The 19671-nt window shown below is 35.5% G+C and overlaps 1 protein-coding gene across 2 annotated transcripts in view; it reads right to left on the bottom strand.

Moving 5' to 3' along the window:
- Positions 1 to 19671, bottom strand: part of PICK1 (protein interacting with PRKCA 1) — a 91745-nt gene that overhangs the window by 47436 nt on the left and 24638 nt on the right. For both annotated transcript variants that reach the window (XM_090386081.1, XM_090386080.1), the window contains 2 exons: positions 17210 to 17450; positions 6702 to 6768 (listed from right to left, as the gene is read on the bottom strand). In XM_090386081.1, coding sequence (XP_090242207.1) covers positions 6702 to 6768; positions 17210 to 17450 — 308 coding nt within the window. The remainder of the gene's footprint in view (positions 1 to 6701; positions 6769 to 17209; positions 17451 to 19671) is intronic.

Below are 19671 nucleotides of genomic sequence, written 5' to 3'. Positions count from 1 at the left end.
ATCTTTAATGTTAGCACTTATTCTTTTGCAGTTTAAAATATTTCTGTTGGTACTGTACATAGTTTTTCATAATAGTTATCTGTTGGTACTGTACATAGTTTTTCATAATAGTTAAAATGAAATTAAGTGATTCTGACTGTGGAGAATGCCAGGATACTTAACTTTTTTTTATCAACTGATTCATTAAGCTTTACAGAAAGCTGAAATGATAACATAAAAAGTTAATGACTAGCTTCCTTAAATCAGAAACAATTTCATTTATTAATTTAAATGTATTAAGAGAAGCTGAAAAAGGTTTTCAGCAAATGGAATAGGAACAGTGTATGAAAGGATTTCAAAAGAAAGTGAAAAAAACAGTGAAATAAAAAAAAATTCCCTATTATTTTTTAATATGTTGTATATCAATTATTTCACTTGTATTCTAAGAAAATTGTTCAAGTATTTATAATTAATACTTCCCTTACACTGAAAATGTAACAACCATAAAAATAATTATAAACAGAATACTGCCAAAAATATTTTAAATTTTTTCATTTTTAATTTAACTGATTGTCAACAATCTGCAATGAAATAATTAATTTAATAATTATGCAGTATTAAAAAATCAGAATAAACAGTACAGCCTCTTGCTAAAACAGCACACAGTAATTAAAATGCAGATTTAAAGATTATATTTGTTCAGATATGAGCCATCCCCAAATATAAGCTGCAACCCCAAAATTATATGGTTGTGAAAAAAACCAAAAAAAAAAAAAAACCCAATTTTTGCTAATACTGTTTTTTAATCAAAGAGTGAAGCCAGTTTGTTGTATAAGTTTTCCACAACAGCTAATAATTACTCTGAACTTTAAACCCAAAATGACTGGAAATTTTTAATGCACTTAACTAAATAATTTCCTGACTAACACACATTCCACCATTTCTTTTTTTCAGGCACAAAATAAAGTGTGTTCATCAGCTTCTGGATGCCTGCTATGTTTAGCCACTCTAAAAGCGTTATGTATGAAAACTGCTACAACTGTTTATTTTTCATAAACAAAAACTAGTGTACATCTGATTCATCAACTCCAAACTTCCTAGAAATTTCTTTGTTACTGGTCGTTTCCATATGCCGCAGACAATTATTATGAACTGGACATTATAAGCATATCATAGTCCTTTAGTTGTTATATTGTTATTGTTTGTTATTTTTGGTTTTTAGGAGCATTAGCAACTAAGGCCATATTGCTCCAGGGATATGCGGTGGTCATTCCCTGACCTTTCCGCATCCTCTGTATTTGGTGGTCACGGGCTTGAACCCCCGGTCTAATCAAGAAGTGTGTGCTATGCACTGCTGCTCCAGCCCATCTGGCCACGGAGGCGCCACAGTCCTTTAGTTTTTACATGTTTTGTTCCAGTATGCCAACCATCTCTGTTTGCAATTTGTATAACAGCACAAATATATCTTTAAATTACAACTTTGTCAAAAGTTGTAATTTAAAGATTACTGAGAAATTAAAGATTACTTAAGATTAAAGAAATTACTTAATTAAAGAAATTAAAGATTACTGAGAAATTAAAGATTACTTAAGAAAATGCATATGCACAACACTAATCTCACTTTTCCTTCAATGTCAAATTCATTGTGAAACCTGTAGATTCAAATACATAATTTCTCATCACAGTTAGTTTTTCATTATAACTGTTTGTAAATAAATTAGTTTGGAGGCAAGGAATGATGAATGCCATGTGCTGATGATTATCAACTGTGTAATGGAAGTACAATTGATTTTGACACAGTATTCCTAAAATCATTGGTTAGAATACTACACTGAAAGGACAGAATTCATGGGATACCTGGTTCTTGGGCAACGTGACCTGTCACCCCTCTCACTAGTGGATGAATCCACTGCTTGGCAGGTATATAGGTACACTGCATTCACACAGATGGTAATTCGATGTCAGTATGGATAAATGTTGTGAGTTAACCGACTTTGAAAGAGGGATGATAGTCAGTGCCCGACACATGAGTCATTCTATTGCAGAGGTGGTACAGAAATTGCACTAACCTCATTCGACAGTATCAAGAGTTTATCAGGAACAGGCCATTTCTGGAATAACATCCCATGGGGGACAGCACTGTGAGGGAAGAAAGGTGGTGGATGAACATGGCTGTCGACGTCTGCCTCACATTGTTTCAGCCAACTGGAGAGTGACAGTGGCACAAATCATCACCAACTTCAAGGAGGTTGGGGGTGCCAGAAACGTCTCCAATAAGACTATCAGGTGATCATTAGCTGCAATAGGTTATGGAAGCTGCTGACCCACCAGAGTACCATTGCTAACACTACGACACAGGACTCTACACCTAAACTGGGTGAAAGAACATCGTCACTGGACCTTGGATGACTGGAGATCGGTCTTCAGTTCTAACGAGTCCTGTTTCCAGTTATTTTGAGCAGACAGGAGGGTGCATATATGGTGGAAACCACACGAAGCAATTCACCCATCATGTCAAGGAACTGTTCAGGCAGGTGGACAGTCAGTAATGGTCTGGGGCATGTTCAACTGGCACACGTTGGGACCTAGGGTATGTCTAGATCCATTAGTAGAGGCATATGATGCAAGAAAGCAAGCTTATGCAGCATCAGCCAAAAAAAAAAAAAAACACACACACACACACTCCCATTTCACCCTTCTGTTCGTTCCAAGTACCTGTCCAGCTCAGCCTTAAATTTATTTAGGCTATCAACTTCCACAACAAAGGATGGAAGTCTGTTCCACCAACCAACCACCAGCTGGCTAAAGGCAAACTTCTGCACATCTATCCTACATCTCTCTTTTCTCAATTTGAATTTATGCCCTGTCAAATGATTATTCTAAGCAAGAGGAAGAATTCCATCAGTATTGAGCATGCTCAAACCATTCAAAGCTTTATACACTTCAATCAGATCACCTCGCAGGTGCCTAGTCTCCAGACACTGCAATTTGCAAAACTTAAGCCTTTCTTCATAAGAGCAACCCTTTGTTCCATTCACTAATCTTGTTGCCCTTCTCTGTAGTCGTTCCAACAGCTCTACATCCTTCTTAAAATGAGGCCTCCAGACCTGTATACAGTACTCAAGGTGTGGCCTGACCATTGCCTTATATAAGGGGATAAACACATCCTTATCCCTGCTAGAAAAATTCCTGTATATCACTAACAAGACACTATGAGCTACTCTTTCAGACCATCTGCATTGCTCAGAAAACTTCATATCTGCCTGCACAATTACCCCCAGGTCCTTTTCGTTCTCTACCACTGTCAGTGTAGTACCACAGAGTTGATACGTCACTCTGGAGTTGCTGCTTCCCATATGTAGTACTTTACATTTGTCAATGTTAAACTTCATTTGCCACCTCTCAGCCCATCTGCTCAACTTTTCTAGATCCTGTTGCAGCAGCGTACTGTCATTAGTGTCCTTAACAACCCTGCCAACCTTCGTATCATCTGCAAACTTAGACATAAAGCTTCATATACCATCATCAATATCATTTATAAATACAGAAAACAACAATGGACCCAATACTGAACCCTGAGGGACTCCACTAATAACATTAGTCCACGATGAGCAGTGTCCATTGATTACCACTCCCTGTCTTCTCCCACTCAACCATCCCTTTATCCTTAGCAGAAATTTGCCTCCCATGCCACACTGCTCCAATTTGTGCAGCAGTCTTCCATGTGCAACAGTATCAAAAGCTTTTCTAAGATCTAAATATATAATATCAAAGTTATTCTCTGCATCCAGTTCCTTTGTGACCACATCATAATATCCAATCAAATTGGTCAGGCAGGACTTTCCCTTAACAAAACCATGCTGTGTCTGAGCTATAACTGAAGTCTTGTCTAGATGATCCTAAAGTGCTTCTTTAACCAGTGCCTCCTTTAATTTTCCTGGAACAGAAGTTAAACTAACAGGTCTATAATTACTTGTGTTGCCCTTTGATCCTCCTTTGTGAATTGGGGTCACATTTGCACATCTTCAGTCCATGGGTACCCCCTAGAATCCAAAGAAGCTCTCATAATTATGGCTAAGGGTTTTCTTACTTCCTTTGCTGGCTCCTCTAATATAACTGGATAGATTCCGTTCACCCGGGTGCCTTTTTTATGTTTATCTTCAACAATTTCTCCTCCACTTTCCTCTCAGTTATTACAAAATCATCCAGCTCACTGCCAGAGTTTAACTCACCTCTGGCATTCCCCTCCCTGAATAACTCCTCATGGGTGAATGTAGATGCAAAATACTCATTTAGTTTGTTAGCCACCTGAGCAGGATCATCAACAGTTGAACCATCACTATTCAGTGACCAATCTGATTCATCCCTTTCCTTCTAGAGTTTACACAGGTAAAGAACTCTTTGTTGTTTTTTTTGCATCCTTTGCCAAGGATTTCTCATAATCTGCCTTTGCCTGCCTAATCTCCTTTGTGACTTGGTTACAGACCAGCTTATATCTATCATAGGCTTCCATGTCACCCATTAATTTATATGTATCCCATGCATTTTTCTTCTCTGTCATATGTCTCATTAGTTCATCTGACATCCATTTAGGCCTAAACCTTGAACAATATTTCTTAGTTGGTATGTAAAGCCTAGTAGCTTCCAAGATAAATTCTTTGAATGCTTCCCATTTTGAATTTGCTGTTGGTAACATCATCAGTTGGTCCCACCATATAGAATTTAAATACTGTCTCAGACCACCGTAGTCACCTTTAAGAAAGCAAAAACCCTTCCCTTTACCCCTGATGGTAGTTACCTCTGAGTAAATCCCACTTCAGCACACTGTGATCACTGCCACCTAGTGGTTCCTTTATCTGCAGATTCTTAATGCATGAAGAATTACTACTGATAATCAGATCAAGAGTATTACTCCCTCTAGTTGCCTCCCAAACATGCTGACGTAAAAAACAATCATCCAATAAATCCACAAAAGCCTTGCTAGTGTGTGAGTGACCAACCCACAAATTCCAGTCAATATCTGGGAAATTAAAATACCCCATTATAAGACTCTGATTTACTGGTCCACTCTATTTCCCTGTACAGTTCCTTATTATACTCATCAGAGTCATTAGGCTTATAACACACTGCTACTCTCAATTTTGATCTCCCAATGCTTATGTCACACCAAACTGACTCAACACTACACTGTCCAGTGATGTTGACTGGCTTCACTTCCTTGAATTTTATGTGTTTCTTAACTAATAGTATAACCCCTCCTCCCTTCCTATCTTGTCTATCCTTCCTGTACACATTGTACTCCCCAAATTCCAGTTCTGCATTTCTTATATCTGTGTGACACCATGTCTCTGATATCCCAACATTATCTGCCTTTGATGTTCTGAGCAATACCTCAAATTCATCAAATTTATTTACCAAACTCCTAGCATTGGTGTACATGCAAGTATACATGCACCTGTTCCTATTCTTAGCTACCCTAACACAACCCATGTATTTACTTGTACCGCAATGACTCCCAGCAGTCTCTGAATTACCGTCATCTGAATTACCCTGAATTACACTGCCTCGATAGCATCAGCAAATATTCTTGCACCCTTTCTATTTAAGTGTATCCCATCCCTGCAAAAGCAGTCTCTCCTATTAACAAGTACAGACCAGGCTGAAAAAAATTCTACCCCTTGAGCATTGCACAATCTTTCCAGGGCCGAATTAATCGACAAGGCTCTCATCATATACTCCCATCATATGCATCTCTGAACGGTCCAGGTTACAGACTATCTGCATCCCTTCATGGTCATTGTGCACCCACAGGGCAATAGGCTCTTCTAGCAGGACAATGCACCTCCCCACAGAGCCGTGGTGACTAGAACATGGTTCTAAGAGCATTCCACAAATTTTACCACCATGGAATGGTTCCCGTTCACCAGACATGAACCCTATGCAGCATCTTTGTGATGCTGTGGAAAGGTCCGTTTGATCTTTGGTTCCTGCACCCAGGAATGCGATGGAATTATGGACAAAGGTGCAGCAAGCATGGATGGAATACTTGTGGAACACTTTCATAAACTAGTAGACTCAATGCCTCATCGTGTGACTGCCCTTATCCTGGTGAAAGGTGGGCCTACCTGTTATTAGGTAAGTATCCATGATTTCTGTCCACTCAGTGTACATTGTCATTCAAAATTCTGTACACAACAATCAGAACAAACTCAGAGTACGCAACCTTCATGTTGCTTCATGTGGTTACAATACATTACTTAAAACATGTTCATTTAAATTTGTGGATTGATGAGAGGCTCTAATAACATCAATAAATTAAGTATGATACATTTCCATTAGGGCTATGCAAGATTGGTTCATATTGAGTTTGCATCAATGTAACATTTAATCAAAGTTCAAGCATCACCACTAAGTCATAACAACAAACTGTGTGCCTGTATCAAATCCAGACAATCCAATAACATTTTTTCCCTTTGAAGAACTACTTACGTGCAGTTCTTCAAGGGGATTATTATTATTGTTATTATTATTATATATATTTTTTGATTTTGATTGGTTATATCTAGCAAATATGGTATGTAATTAATAAACTAAAATAAACAAAAATAATAAAAAAGAATCCTTTGGCACATAATTTCTATAATAATTTTGCATTAACAGGGTATAAAGCAAAAGCTTAATTTACACTAAAAATCAAAAAAGTATAAATTATGATGATTTACCTATATCTAGTGATTTGCCTTGTTTAGGATCTGCATGAAGCTTATTATAGTTGATGGTGACTTCCTCCTAAGAAAACAGAATGATTAATATTTTTAACATAAATACCAATCACATATCTGCAAACATTTAGAAATCAGAATTTGGAAAACTTTTAATACAGATTCTGTCTTCCAGCTGGAGCATTTTCCCAAATTAATAATAATAATAAAGTACAACATGGAAATCATACATGTTATTATGAAATCTAATAAATTATTTTTGAATTATTCATTTTGTTCATATGTTCTTAAAGTACATTTTTCGTTGAACTGCATAATAATACTGGCTATTGAAGATGATTTTTTTGGTGCATGCACTACTCGGGTTGCAATATGCCAGTTTATATAGTATGGCGAACTTCAGACGTTCTCCTTAATTCACTTCAGAGGTTCTCCTTTGTACTTCACTAGAGTAGTTGACTGTGTTTTTCTTTACAGAATGTGATAAATCATAGGGTGATGCATTCTATTACCTTCTACAAAAGCATCACAATTGTTTGTGTTTGTTTTCGTACGTAGGACAATCTACTAATATATGTTGAACTGGTTGGACAGTATCACAAGTCTGACATTACGGAGGTTCTTCTGTGTGTAACGAGAATGAATGAGTGACACAGGTATATCCAGTTCATAGTGTTTCCAGTACTGATGGAGGGGGGGATGGGGGACCCGGGAGAAAAAAAAAATGTTTGCAAAATACCAAAATATAAAATAAAATTAAAATAAATCTTTATTAAAAAGAAAACAACATAAAAATATAACAAATCTGTCAAAAAAATTAAAAATGCAAGGTTTCTTTAATTACTGATGTGATAAAGAACACTTTCAGAAAGTAGTTAACTTCATTTCTTCTTTTTTTTTTTTATTTTACAGGAAACCTGTGCAAATAAAGTATTTTAATAGCAAAGATCATGTTTTCTGCATTTCAAATCTGAAATAGGTTATATCACATAGATGATCTGAATCCAATCTGTTCAGATCATCTATGTGATATAAGTATTATTTTCAAGACTGTTCCAGTCTTGAAAATAATACTTCTTGCTGTTTTCATTTACCATTATTGTTTGTATCTGATATATAGTATGGTAATGTAATAGATTTCACTTAATCACCGCACAAAACAAAACTGTCAAGGGTAAAGGCAAGAGATTTTGCTTCCGTAAAAGTGATTACAATGGTCTTAGTTTTTAAATTCCTTACAGTAGTGTTATCAACTGCAAATAATAAATGGGAAGCATTTGGGGGGGGGAGGATAACTGTAGAAGCTACTAAGCTTTTTATGCCAACTATGAGATAATGTTCAAGGTTTAGACCTAAATGGATGTCAGAGGATACTAGTGGCATAGAAGAAAAATGCATGAGATAATTATAAATTATTAGAGGCATAGAAACCTATGTTAATAGGTTTCTATAAACTAGTTTGCAATTAAGAGGATGAGACAAGCCAGGGCAGTTTACTTTTCTTCACATTCTTTGGCTAAGAATGCGAAGAAAAGCAGCAAAGAATTCTTTGTTTACGTTAATGCTAGAAAGAAAGGGATGAAGTACATTGGTCCACCAGATATGAATGGCATAACTATTGATGAGCCTATTCAGGTTGCTGAAAAATACTAAATAAATATTTTGTATCTATATTCATACATAAAGAAATTTTTTTGGAGTTGGGAATACTAGATGTATGCCAAGATAACTGGGAGCGAAATGATTCTGTGATAACTGAGAAGAAAGTAGAAGAGAAATTGTTGAAGCTAACAGTAAAAAAGGAATCTGGGGCTGATGGAATTTATCCAATTATATTAAAAGTATTAGCAAAAGAGATAATCAAACTTTTAGCCATAATCATAAGAGCATCCTTGGATTCAGAGTATAAGTCCCTAGACTGATGTGAATGTGTCTTCTATTCACAAAGGGGGATCAAAATGCAAAATGAATAATTATAGACCTGTAAGCTTGACCTCTGTTCCACAATAAATGATGTAGTCAGTGGTTAGAGAAATACCGCAAGACCAGCTCAATTATCTGATTAGCAACTATGATGCAAAAAACAACTGTGATAAAATTATTTAGATTTCAGAAATGCTTTTGATGCTGTTCACATAAAAGAGTGCTGTACAAATTGGAGCAGTGTGGCATTAAAGACAAGTTATTTCTATGGACAAAGGGATATTGAGTGGGAGAAGACAATGAGTGGTTATCAATGAGCACTGCTCTTCTTGGAACACTATTATTAGGGAAGTCCCTAGAGTTCAGTGCTGGACTCAGTTGTTTTCTATATTTATTGATGAAGGTCTATCATACTTAATGTCTAAGTTTGTAGATGATATGGAAATTGGCATGGTGGTTAATGACAGTAACCATGCTACTGCAACAAGACTAGAAAAATTGGACAGATGGGCTGAGACGCGGCAATTCAGGTTTAACATTGATAAATGCAAAGAACTGCATATAGGGAGAATAATCCACAGAATTGCATACCCGTTGGTAGTTCCACTTCAAGATAGTGGAGAATGAAGAAAGCCTTGGGGTAACTGTACAGTAACACATGAAGTTCATTGAGCAGTGCAGACAGGCTGCTAGGACAGTTCATAAGATTCTGCAAATGGTAGACAAGAATTTTGCTAGCATGGAAAAGGGAGGTGAATATCCTATTGTACAAGGCAATAATTGGGTTGCATCTTGAGTACTGAATACAGGTCTGGAAGTCTTATTTTGAGAAGGATGTGGATTTGTTGGAACAGTTGCAGAGAAGAGTGACAAGATTAGCCAAGGACATAAAAAGTATTCTTATCATGAAAGACTTGTTCTGCAAATTGCAGTGCCAATTTGAGAGGAGACTTGATTGAAGACCTCTAGTTATTTAAATGGATTGAGTAAACTAAATGCTAATCGCAATTAGTGTACTCAATCTTACTGTTTTAGTTTACGTACTCTTACTCAGACAACAGACACATAAGGGGACATACACATAATTTGAAAAAGAACAGATGTGTGAAAATTTCCTTTCAGCTGGTGAGTGATCAACTATTGGGGGAAAAAAAAAAAATCTATGTGGTGTGGAAGTGAGTGGTGTGAATAAACTTAAGGAAGAATTTGACATATTATTATAGGGGATATCAAAACGAAGTCGCAAACGCCATTCGGCAGCATTAAAGAAGAAGATTATAGGGGATGGACAAATGAGGAAGATAGCTTATTTTTGCCTGATGCTGTGTAAGCTTGCTATTTTTACATCATTTGCCACTACTGATACTAATTTAAATTGTTTAAATTTATCATTCCTTTCAGAACTTCTTTATATAAATGTCCACCAAATATTTATCCACTCACAGTAAGACATAAAGTTCTCTTTTCAACATGCAAATTAATGAGATGATAAGTCTATTACCACCAAGTGCTCAATCTCCTCTTAAGATCCTTGTTCTGGTTTTCAGGCCTACCATAATAAGGGCATTATTGACAATAAGTGCAAGACAGTTTTTTAAAGGGATCTCTTTCAGGTTTTTCAGAAGATGCTCAATATTGTAACCTACAGAGTCACTTTCAATGTTGGCACTGAGAGCAGGCTGCATTCAATTTGACTATTATTATTTTTTTGATTAGGAAAGGTTACCACTATAGGATATAGCTTGAAATCACTTTTATTATTGCCATCTGTGGCAATCAAAAATGACACATTTTTCAAGCCATCACTGCTTCCTCTTCTTTCCCACTCTATGCAATTTTACTAATAACGCCTTCTCTTTTGTCCTTAGAGAAGTGTATTTTTTTGCTGCTTCACCATTGAGAAACATTTCTGAACAATGCACCTGTATGATTAGCACAACACAGGAGAAGATCAGTTCTATGATAAATGATGTGAATAGACATTTGGCATATATGACAGTATTGCCACAGTCAAATGCTACATCTATTTTTATATTCCTTTTTACATGGTGTGCATCTTATATTTATACTTATTTGTTGGCAACTGTCTGATTACATTGCATTTGCAACTTGAAATTGAAAAATCACATCTAGACACAGTACACAAAGCAAACATGTCACCATTTTCAGATTTAACAAGATATGGAAAATCTTGCATATATGTCTTCTAAAATTTCATGTCATGTTTATTTGGCATCTTACTGAAATATATATGGTGCCTCAGTAGCCAGGTGGAAGGAGCAGCAGTGCATAGCACACGCTTCTTGATTAGACCGGGGTTCGAGCCCGTCACCACCAAATACGGAGGATGCGGAAAGGTCAGGGAATGACCACCGCATATCCCGGAGCAATATGGCCTTAGTTGCTAATGCTCCTAAAACAAACAAACAAACAAACAAACTGAAATATACTAACTACTTTTGCACTACACAAGTACAGGCAGTTCCTGCTTTATGAATTTTTTTTTTTTCAAATATTAACAAAATCGAAAATATGAACATTAATTTCAATAAATAAATGCTAAACATTCATAAATACGGCATTTCAAACCACGCACATAGCTATATAATACAGTACTACTGTGCATGCATTTGTTTATTCAGGCAGAGATAAGGAGGGAGGTCAAACTCTTAAAGAATTTTGGAAAGAATTCCATAGCCTAGTGGTCAGGCGTGCGGGTGCATAAGTACACGTGCCTTGAGTGACCGGGGTTCAAACCTGTGACTGCCAAATACGATGCTGTTTCTTGTATTCTGTCTATCTTGTGAACTCCTCTGATCATTTGGTCGTCCCGGAGTATAAACAGAAAATTTATTTTATATTTTAGATGCAATCAAAATAACAAAACGAGTGTAGGACAAAATTACAGAGAAGAACATGAAGTGTGTTTGGAAAAAATGCTGTCATCACCTTATTAATTAATTTTGAAGGATTTCAAGAACCAGCAGAGATCATACAAAATAAAACAGAAGTGATCATAAATGTTGCTAACCAATTGCAGCTTAAGGTTTCTTACAACTGACGTCACTGATCTGCTTCAAGTACACAATGGCGAGCTTACAAATGAAGACCTCATTGAAATGGCAAAATGTGAAGAAGGTGAGGAAGAAGAAAGTTTAACAGCTGAAACTCCTGTTGTTCTTTCACTCTCGAGGGGCTTGATGACGTTTTTCAACACACAGAAAAAGCAACTGAGATTTTTTAGTCACAAGATTAAAATTTCAAGCACACTAGAAAAGTTGCTGCCGATTTAAAAAATGCTTTAGCATTGTATAGGCATACAATGCAAGAAAGCAAGCTTATGCAGCATCAGCCAAAAAAAAAAAAAAAAAAACTCACACATTTCACCCCCTCCCCCCATTTGTTACAAATGTCTGTTCAGCCCGGCCTTAAATTTATTTAGGCTATCAACTTCCACAACAAAAGATGGAACTCTGTTCCACCAATCAACTACCCACTGGCTAAAGGCAAATTTCTGCACATCTATTCAACAACTGCTTTCCTCAATTTGAAACTATGCCCCCCTCAGGTTCTTAATCTCAGCAAGAGGATGAATCCCATCAGCATTCAGCTTGCTCAACCCATTCAAGGCCTTATACACCTCAACCAGTTCACCTCGCAGGTGCCTGCTCTTCAGGCACTGCAATTTGCAGAACTTAAGCCTTTCTTGGTAAAAGCACCCCTTTGTTCCCCTCACCAATCTTGTTGCCCTTCTTTGTATTTGTTCTAGCAACTCTACATCCTTCCTAAATTGAGACCTCCAGACCTGTACACAGTACTCTAGGTGTGGCCTGACCATTGCCTTGAATAACAGGATAATCCCTCCCTGTCCCTGCTAGCAAAATTCCTATATATCATTGACAAGACTTCATGACCTGCCCTGGCAGCCCATCTGCACTACTCAGCAAACTTCATATTTGACTGCACAATTACCCCCAGGTCTTTTTCACTTTCCACTTCCCTGAGTGCAGTACCACACAGTTGATACGTTTCTCTTTGGTTATTGCTACACATATGCTGTATTTGCATTTGTCAATGTTATACTTCAGTTGCAATTTCATTTGCCCAACTTATCTAGATCCAGTTGGAGCAGCATACTGTCTTTACTGTCGTTAACAACCCCGCCAACCTTTGTATCATCTGAAAACTTGGACATTAAACCTGATATACCTTCATCAATGTCACTGATAAATATACAAAACAACAATGGGCCCAACACTGAACTCTGGGGAACTCCACTAATAACATTTGTCCACGAAGAGCAGTGTCCATTAATTACCACTCTCTGTCGTCTCCCACTCAACCATCACTTTATCCATTGTAGCAACTTACCCTTAACCATACCTCTCCAATTTGTACAGCAGTCTTCCATGTGCAACAGCATCAAAAGTTTTCCTGAAATCCAAGTATATGATATGAAAATTATTTTTGCATCCAGTCCCTTTGTAACCACATCACAATATCCTATCAAATTTGTCAGAAAAGACTTTCCCTTAACAAACCCATGCTGTGTCTGAATTAGTGCTGCTCTTGTCTAGATGATCCTGCAATGCATCTTTAACCAGTGACTCCATTATTTTACCCAGAACAGAAGTTAAACTAACTGGTCTGTAATTACTTGTGTCACCCTTCGATCCCCCTTTGTGAATTGGGGATACATTTGCACACCTCCAGTCCATGGGGACCTCCCCTGAGTCCAAGGAAGCTCTCATAATTATGGCTAAGGGTTTGCTTACTTCCTTTGCTGCCTCCTTTAATATAACTGGATATATCCCATCCACCCCCAGGTGCCTTTTTTATGTTTAACTTCAACAATTTCTCCTCCACTTTGCTCTGTTATTACAAAATCACTTAGCTCCCTGTTAGAGTTTGATAATCTTCTGGCACTCCTCTCATTGAATAACTCCTGATGTGTAAATTTAGATGCAAAATACTCATTCAGTTCATCAGCTACCTGAGCATGATCATCAATAGTCAACCCATCCTTTTCCAAAGATTTCTCATAATCTGACTTCACCTGCCTAATCTCCTTTGTGACTTGATTACAGACTAGTTTATAGCTGCCAGAGGCTTCTGTCACCTGATACTTTATATGCATCCCATACATTTTTCTTCTCCGCCACAAGCCTCATTAATTCATCGGATATCCATTTAGGCCTAAACTTTGAACAATATTTCTTAGTAGGAATGAAAAGCCTAGTAGCCTCCAAAATTAAGACCCTGAAGGCTTCCCGTTTAGAATAAATGTTGGTAGCATCATCAGTTGATTCCACTGTTCAGAATTTAAAAACTGCCTGAGAGTTTTTCCCACATCAGTACATTGTGATCACTGTCATCCAGTGGTTCCTTTATCTGCAAATTCTTAATGCATGAATAATCAATGCTGATAATCAGATCAAGAGTATTACTCCCTCTGGTTGCCTCTCGAACATGTTGCTGTAGAAAACAGTCATCCTATAAATCCACAACTTATGAAGGCTATCGTGAAATTTATAAAGAAAAGAAAGTCTCGGAAATAAATGACTCTTGAAGCGTTTCTGAAGAAGAAATGCTCCTTGTGCTTCCAACAAACCCACAATGAGTGTCGAACCAACAATGAATGATGAACCATCAACAAGTGACGAAATATCAACAGGTGTGTATTTAGTCGATGATGAAGAATAAACATTCTTTAACATTTGTATGACAAATAATTTATTTATTATTGTAATTTGCTTGATTTTAAAAGGTTATGTTTTCATTTCTTTAAATAAATAAATCATTGTTTATGGTTAAATTACTGTTTTGTTGACCTTTACTTAACATTGCTACGGTCAAATTTCATTGTTGAGAATGTAACCCCTGTTTTTAATGTTGTCTATGGGAAATAAATTACTGCTTTACAAGTTTTCTCTTTATGAGAGTGCGCTAGGAAAACATTAACTTGTAAAGTCGGAAACTACCTGTATAATAAAATGCTGCAGCCACACCTCATAAAGAACAACGCTGTTTCCTGTGTTCCAACTTCCACTTACATTATGCAATGTAGACTAGCACACTTGATGGCCAATTCTTAAATGAAAGTAACCAGAATTTGCAGAAATTTTTAAATATTTCTGATATTTATTGTAATTTTACTCTTTTCTTTTTTTGTGTGTGAAAAAGATGAAGAAAAAATGTTATGACAGTGAGACAGAGAAGAGGCCAAAAAAAAAAGAAAAGAAAAAAAAAAGAGATTCTCTATCAAAAATCTGGACAGTTGGCAGTAATGCAATCTTTATTCTTTTGTATTTTTTGAAAATTGCAATTCATAAAAATTCAAATCCATCAACAAATATCTTGTCTTCTAAACTTTCAATTCATCCACCCACTGATGGTACTACAGTTGTATTCCTTTTGTATATGGGGTCACCATTAAAAAAGAAAAAAGAAAAAAAAAGTTATGCAAGGATGAAATTATGTAACATCATCCTTAAAAATAAAAAATAAAATAAATAAAAAAACTGCTACAGCTCAAATGGTAGCCTGCACAGATGAAAAATTGTGAATGGATTTTGCTGGGAGTTTATTTTTAGGCATATAAACAATAAATCAATTGGTGGAGATATAAAAAGTTAATGATGAAACATTATAAAATGTCATCCTTAAAAATAAAGAAATAAAAAGTAAAATAAATAATCTTACAAGGTTTGATCAAAAAGTTTAGTGAATGATCTTATAGTTCTTGAACACATAGTGGTAGCAAAAATATTGTGACTGGGGCTTATACACACATTTTGAGCATGCACACATCAAGTTTTAACTTGTTATGCCACTCTTATGTATTGGATACATGTACTGAAGGAGCTCACTTCAATATTGTCACATGTACTGAAAATGGTGAAACTCAGCAATGAAAATTATAACAGGTCCTGGGTATACAGATATGTTTCTAAGACCAAAGTTCAAAGTTCCCTTTGGAAAACAATGTCATCATCAAGGCCAAAACAAAGTGTAGAAGTCTAAATCATCTGTGAAAGTCGTGCTGATTGCATTTTCTGATAATGAGTGAATGGTGTTATCAGAATTCATTCTGCATGGTGTCACTGTTAATGCAGCCTACTACCAAGAAGTTTTAAAATGGTTGAGCATTAAAATCTGCCATAAACAACTTGGAAAATGGTGAAATGGTTGGTTTCTTCATCACAACAATGTGCTGTGTCATTCATCACATGTAACTGGCAATTTCTGACTGATAAAAATATTTGTGCCATGGTGCATGTGCCTTATTTGTCTGGCTTAAAATTAATTGAACAAAATTAATTTTTTGCAATATTTACCAAACTTGTGGATTCCTGAATGGGGAGCTGGATATTTTCTGACTGTCTCTTCTAAATATTGACTCTGTAATCTGGCTTTTCCTTGGAGGGGTCAAGGCAATGACTCCTGTTATGATCACGTGGGGTTTGGACTAGAAACTGGCTATGTTCTTTGGGATACAGCTAGATTTCTGCTCTTACTTTTTAGGTAGGAATTGTCTCCCCCCCAGCTTCCTGCAGTACTTGATTTGTCTTTTCCCCCCCATGCAGACCCACATGCCTTGATGAAACAGGGTTTTGACTAAATGCACGAGATGAAAGGGCATGCTGATTTTTTGCAACTATAAGCTTAAACTTTAAATATAATCTATTCAACTAGGCTTAAGCTAATAGGTGTGAAAATCAACATACACAGTGCCTTGCAAGTTTAGTCAAGCCCTTATTCTAGGCATACAAGGGGTATCTACAAGCAAGAAAAGCCATTCAGCAATCACTGCAATAGGCTGGAAGAAAAGTTCATGAGATGTTAGTGTGCAAAGTGCACTCCAGTGTTTATTTTCTGTAGACATTTGATTTCAGCATAAGTTTCTCTTGCTCCATGTCGTTGTACATTGGAGGCCAGGTAGTCAGCAAATAACTTTTTTTTTTTTTTTTTTGGATAGCAATATTACTGAAGTTACAAATTCACCAAAGATATAATTTGTTTTTCTTATCCAATACAGTTTTATATAAATGAAAGGACTTACCCTATCTCAGTTTTTCAAATCACTGCTAAAATTAACACACAGAGTTAAAAATCTTACGATATTATGAATTTTATTTCTCCTAGATGACTTGGATTTTGGTGGCTCTATTTCAATTTGTATTACATTTCTTATTTTTATGTTTATAATGATAGGGTACCCATTTGTTTCTTTAAGTTAAGGGTGTAGGATATGATATGTTTCTAGGCGAAAATTCATATCATAAGATGCTGTATGTATTAATTTTACCAGAACTTAGGGAAAAAAAAAGAAAAAAAAATGAAAGAAACGTAAGTCCTTATATATATAAGTATTCTTAATTTAAAAGTATATTGGAGACTATGTTGTCATTTTATCAAATGTAGTCAAAATAAAGAATAAAATTATAACTAGTTCCTGCTTTTTTTTCTGACAGTTAAATATTAATATAAATTATTAATAGTAATATTTGTATTAAGTTAAAATGCAAATGTTCATATCAAGTTAAAAATGATTTCATTTTTATATAAATACCATCTCAGCATACCTTTACTCCTTGGATCATTTTTGCAACTTCAACTTTTGTTTTGCCTTTTACTGAAACACCATTAACTCCAAGAATTTCATCTCCAGACTGTAATGTTCCATCTTTGGAAGCTGGTGTGCTATCAAAAACTTGAACAACATATAAACAAGGACAGTGAGGGGCTCCTCCTCCAATACTAATACCAATCAAATTACTTTCATCTTTCTTAATGGTGATACTTCCCGAAGATACTGTCATTCCCCTAACAAAACAATCCAAAGAAAATAAACATTTGGGAACTTTAAAAGAGCAGGAAAATTAAATAAATCATTATATCCTCAGTTTGTGACATAAAAGTGAAAAATAGCACCATAGATCTGTGTTTAAAGAATTTTTAAAACGTGTTATCAACTCACCTATCTGGAATTTAAAGTTTTGAATGAATTGAATAAGCTTAATACTGATGAAACCTTTCCTCTTGCTCAGACTACACACAAGGGGACTTAAATTCAAATTGAGAAAGGATAGTTGCAGGATAGATGTGTAGAAGTTTGCCTTCAGCCAGCAGGTAGTTGATTGTTGGAACAAATTTACTTCTGATGCTGAAGTGGATAATTTGAATAAATTCAAGGAAGAACTAGATGACTATTGGAGTAAATGAACAGGTGGTATAGGAAGAATTTTTTCTTTTGCTGGTGCTGTATAAGCTTGTTTTTTTGCATCATTTGCCACTGCCAATACCAATACTAATAACTCATATTGTGTTTAATCCTGAAACCAATTCCAAATACCTGCTTATGCTAATATGCACAGAATCATATGTAATAGTTTATTCATTTCCTTTTAATATTATATAAGAAAAATTCTTTATTATCTTTCTTGGACCACTTTGCTAAATTCTTTTCATAATCTGACTTACTCTGTCTCCCCAACCCCTACAAATAATCTAATTACAAACTACTTTGTACATTCTTTTCTTATACCAATTTCATCAATTCTTTAGTTACCCATTTTCATTTCTATCTTGTGCTATGAGATATCTTTTTATCATCTTTTTTTATACTTGTGCTGTATACTTTTTACACAGTATACAGCATAGTGTGTAGTCTTAGAGTTATTTCTGAATAATCTCTTGGGGTTTTATATATCCCTTAGGAATTTCATCTGCCCCCCCCCCCCCAATGAACCAAACTCAAATAATGTCTAAGGTCAAAAATTATTTTCTTTACATACCTCCCATACCAAAATTTTATGGTTACTGCTGGCTAAGGCTCCTCAATTCGAAAATATTTAATATATGACTCATTAGTAACGTTTAAGTCAACAATATCTTCCAGAATCTAACAAGTTGATGTAAGCATATATTTTCTACTCATCTGGTTCAATGGTCAGCAATCCAATCTAGGTGACTAAAAAAGGACTGTGTGGGACATATGTAGCCCATGGGCTCTTTTGTGTACAGCTTTTCAGTGCAATAAGCTAAATGCCATTTCCTTATGAATTTTGATAAACCAGAAATGCAAAAATAAAAATCATCAAGTGATACTTTTAACTTTTTTTGTGGAAAAAATAAATTGACAATCTATATGGATTTTATTTTTACATTTTTCTTAATAGCATGCTTTAGAGTGTAATTTTTCCTTTTCTTTTAAAGTTAAAATGTTACAGTTATGAACATTCTACATCCAAATAAAATAACTGTAAAACTGATATCAAAAGTTCAAATGAAATGTAACTAATATATCTATATAATAAATCTACCCTGCACCATTCTTTTTATTATTTTTTATTGTGAGTCGTGTTCTGTGTGAAGGGACACATGGCAAGTAGCAGATTAAGAAGGAGGAAACTGAAAGTGACCTGCTAGTTCTAAAAGTTTGTTGACTCCTGATTAGTTGGTCCAAAAACAACTTTGACTAGCCTGATTGGGACTTGTGTCCTATCCATAGTCCTAATATATGATTGAATAGGAAAGTTCCCCATAACAAGATATTCTGATTTGCTTGCCCAATCCAGTTGCATACATACCTGATTATCATACTCAATACTTAGGTCTGTAGCACACTCCAACTTTCAGTTTTGTTGTTCTACTTTTTATATTTTTAATGCTTCTAAATGTTTTCTTATATTCCCCAAATGGGAAGAGAAATCCTAAATCCTTTATTAAAAACTAATAAAGAACATTTTCAATTTCATTCTATAGTGACAACAAAACAAAAAAATAACAAGATATAAGAACTAAATATAAAATTTCAATAAAATCGGTAAAATCATTTTTGAAAACAAAAAGCAAAACAAAACAAAAAAAAAAACGTAATTTTCAAATTATTCTTCAAGTAAAGTTCATTGATCTTGGAATGTAGAAAGTTCAGTTTCCAATAAAAATCACTTTAAAATATTAGTAAAAAACAGCAATGAATTTTTGAAAGTGATCTTGGGGCCCCCTCTGATCAGGGCCCTAGGCAGATGTCTTTTTTGCCTAT

This window comes from Mastigoproctus giganteus, chromosome 12 (genome assembly GCF_048544385.1).
Source record: "Mastigoproctus giganteus isolate SK-2022 chromosome 12, ASM4854438v1, whole genome shotgun sequence".
Lineage (NCBI taxonomy): Eukaryota > Metazoa > Arthropoda > Arachnida > Uropygi > Thelyphonidae > Mastigoproctus > Mastigoproctus giganteus.
This window is presented reverse-complemented; position numbering and strand designations above follow the sequence as displayed.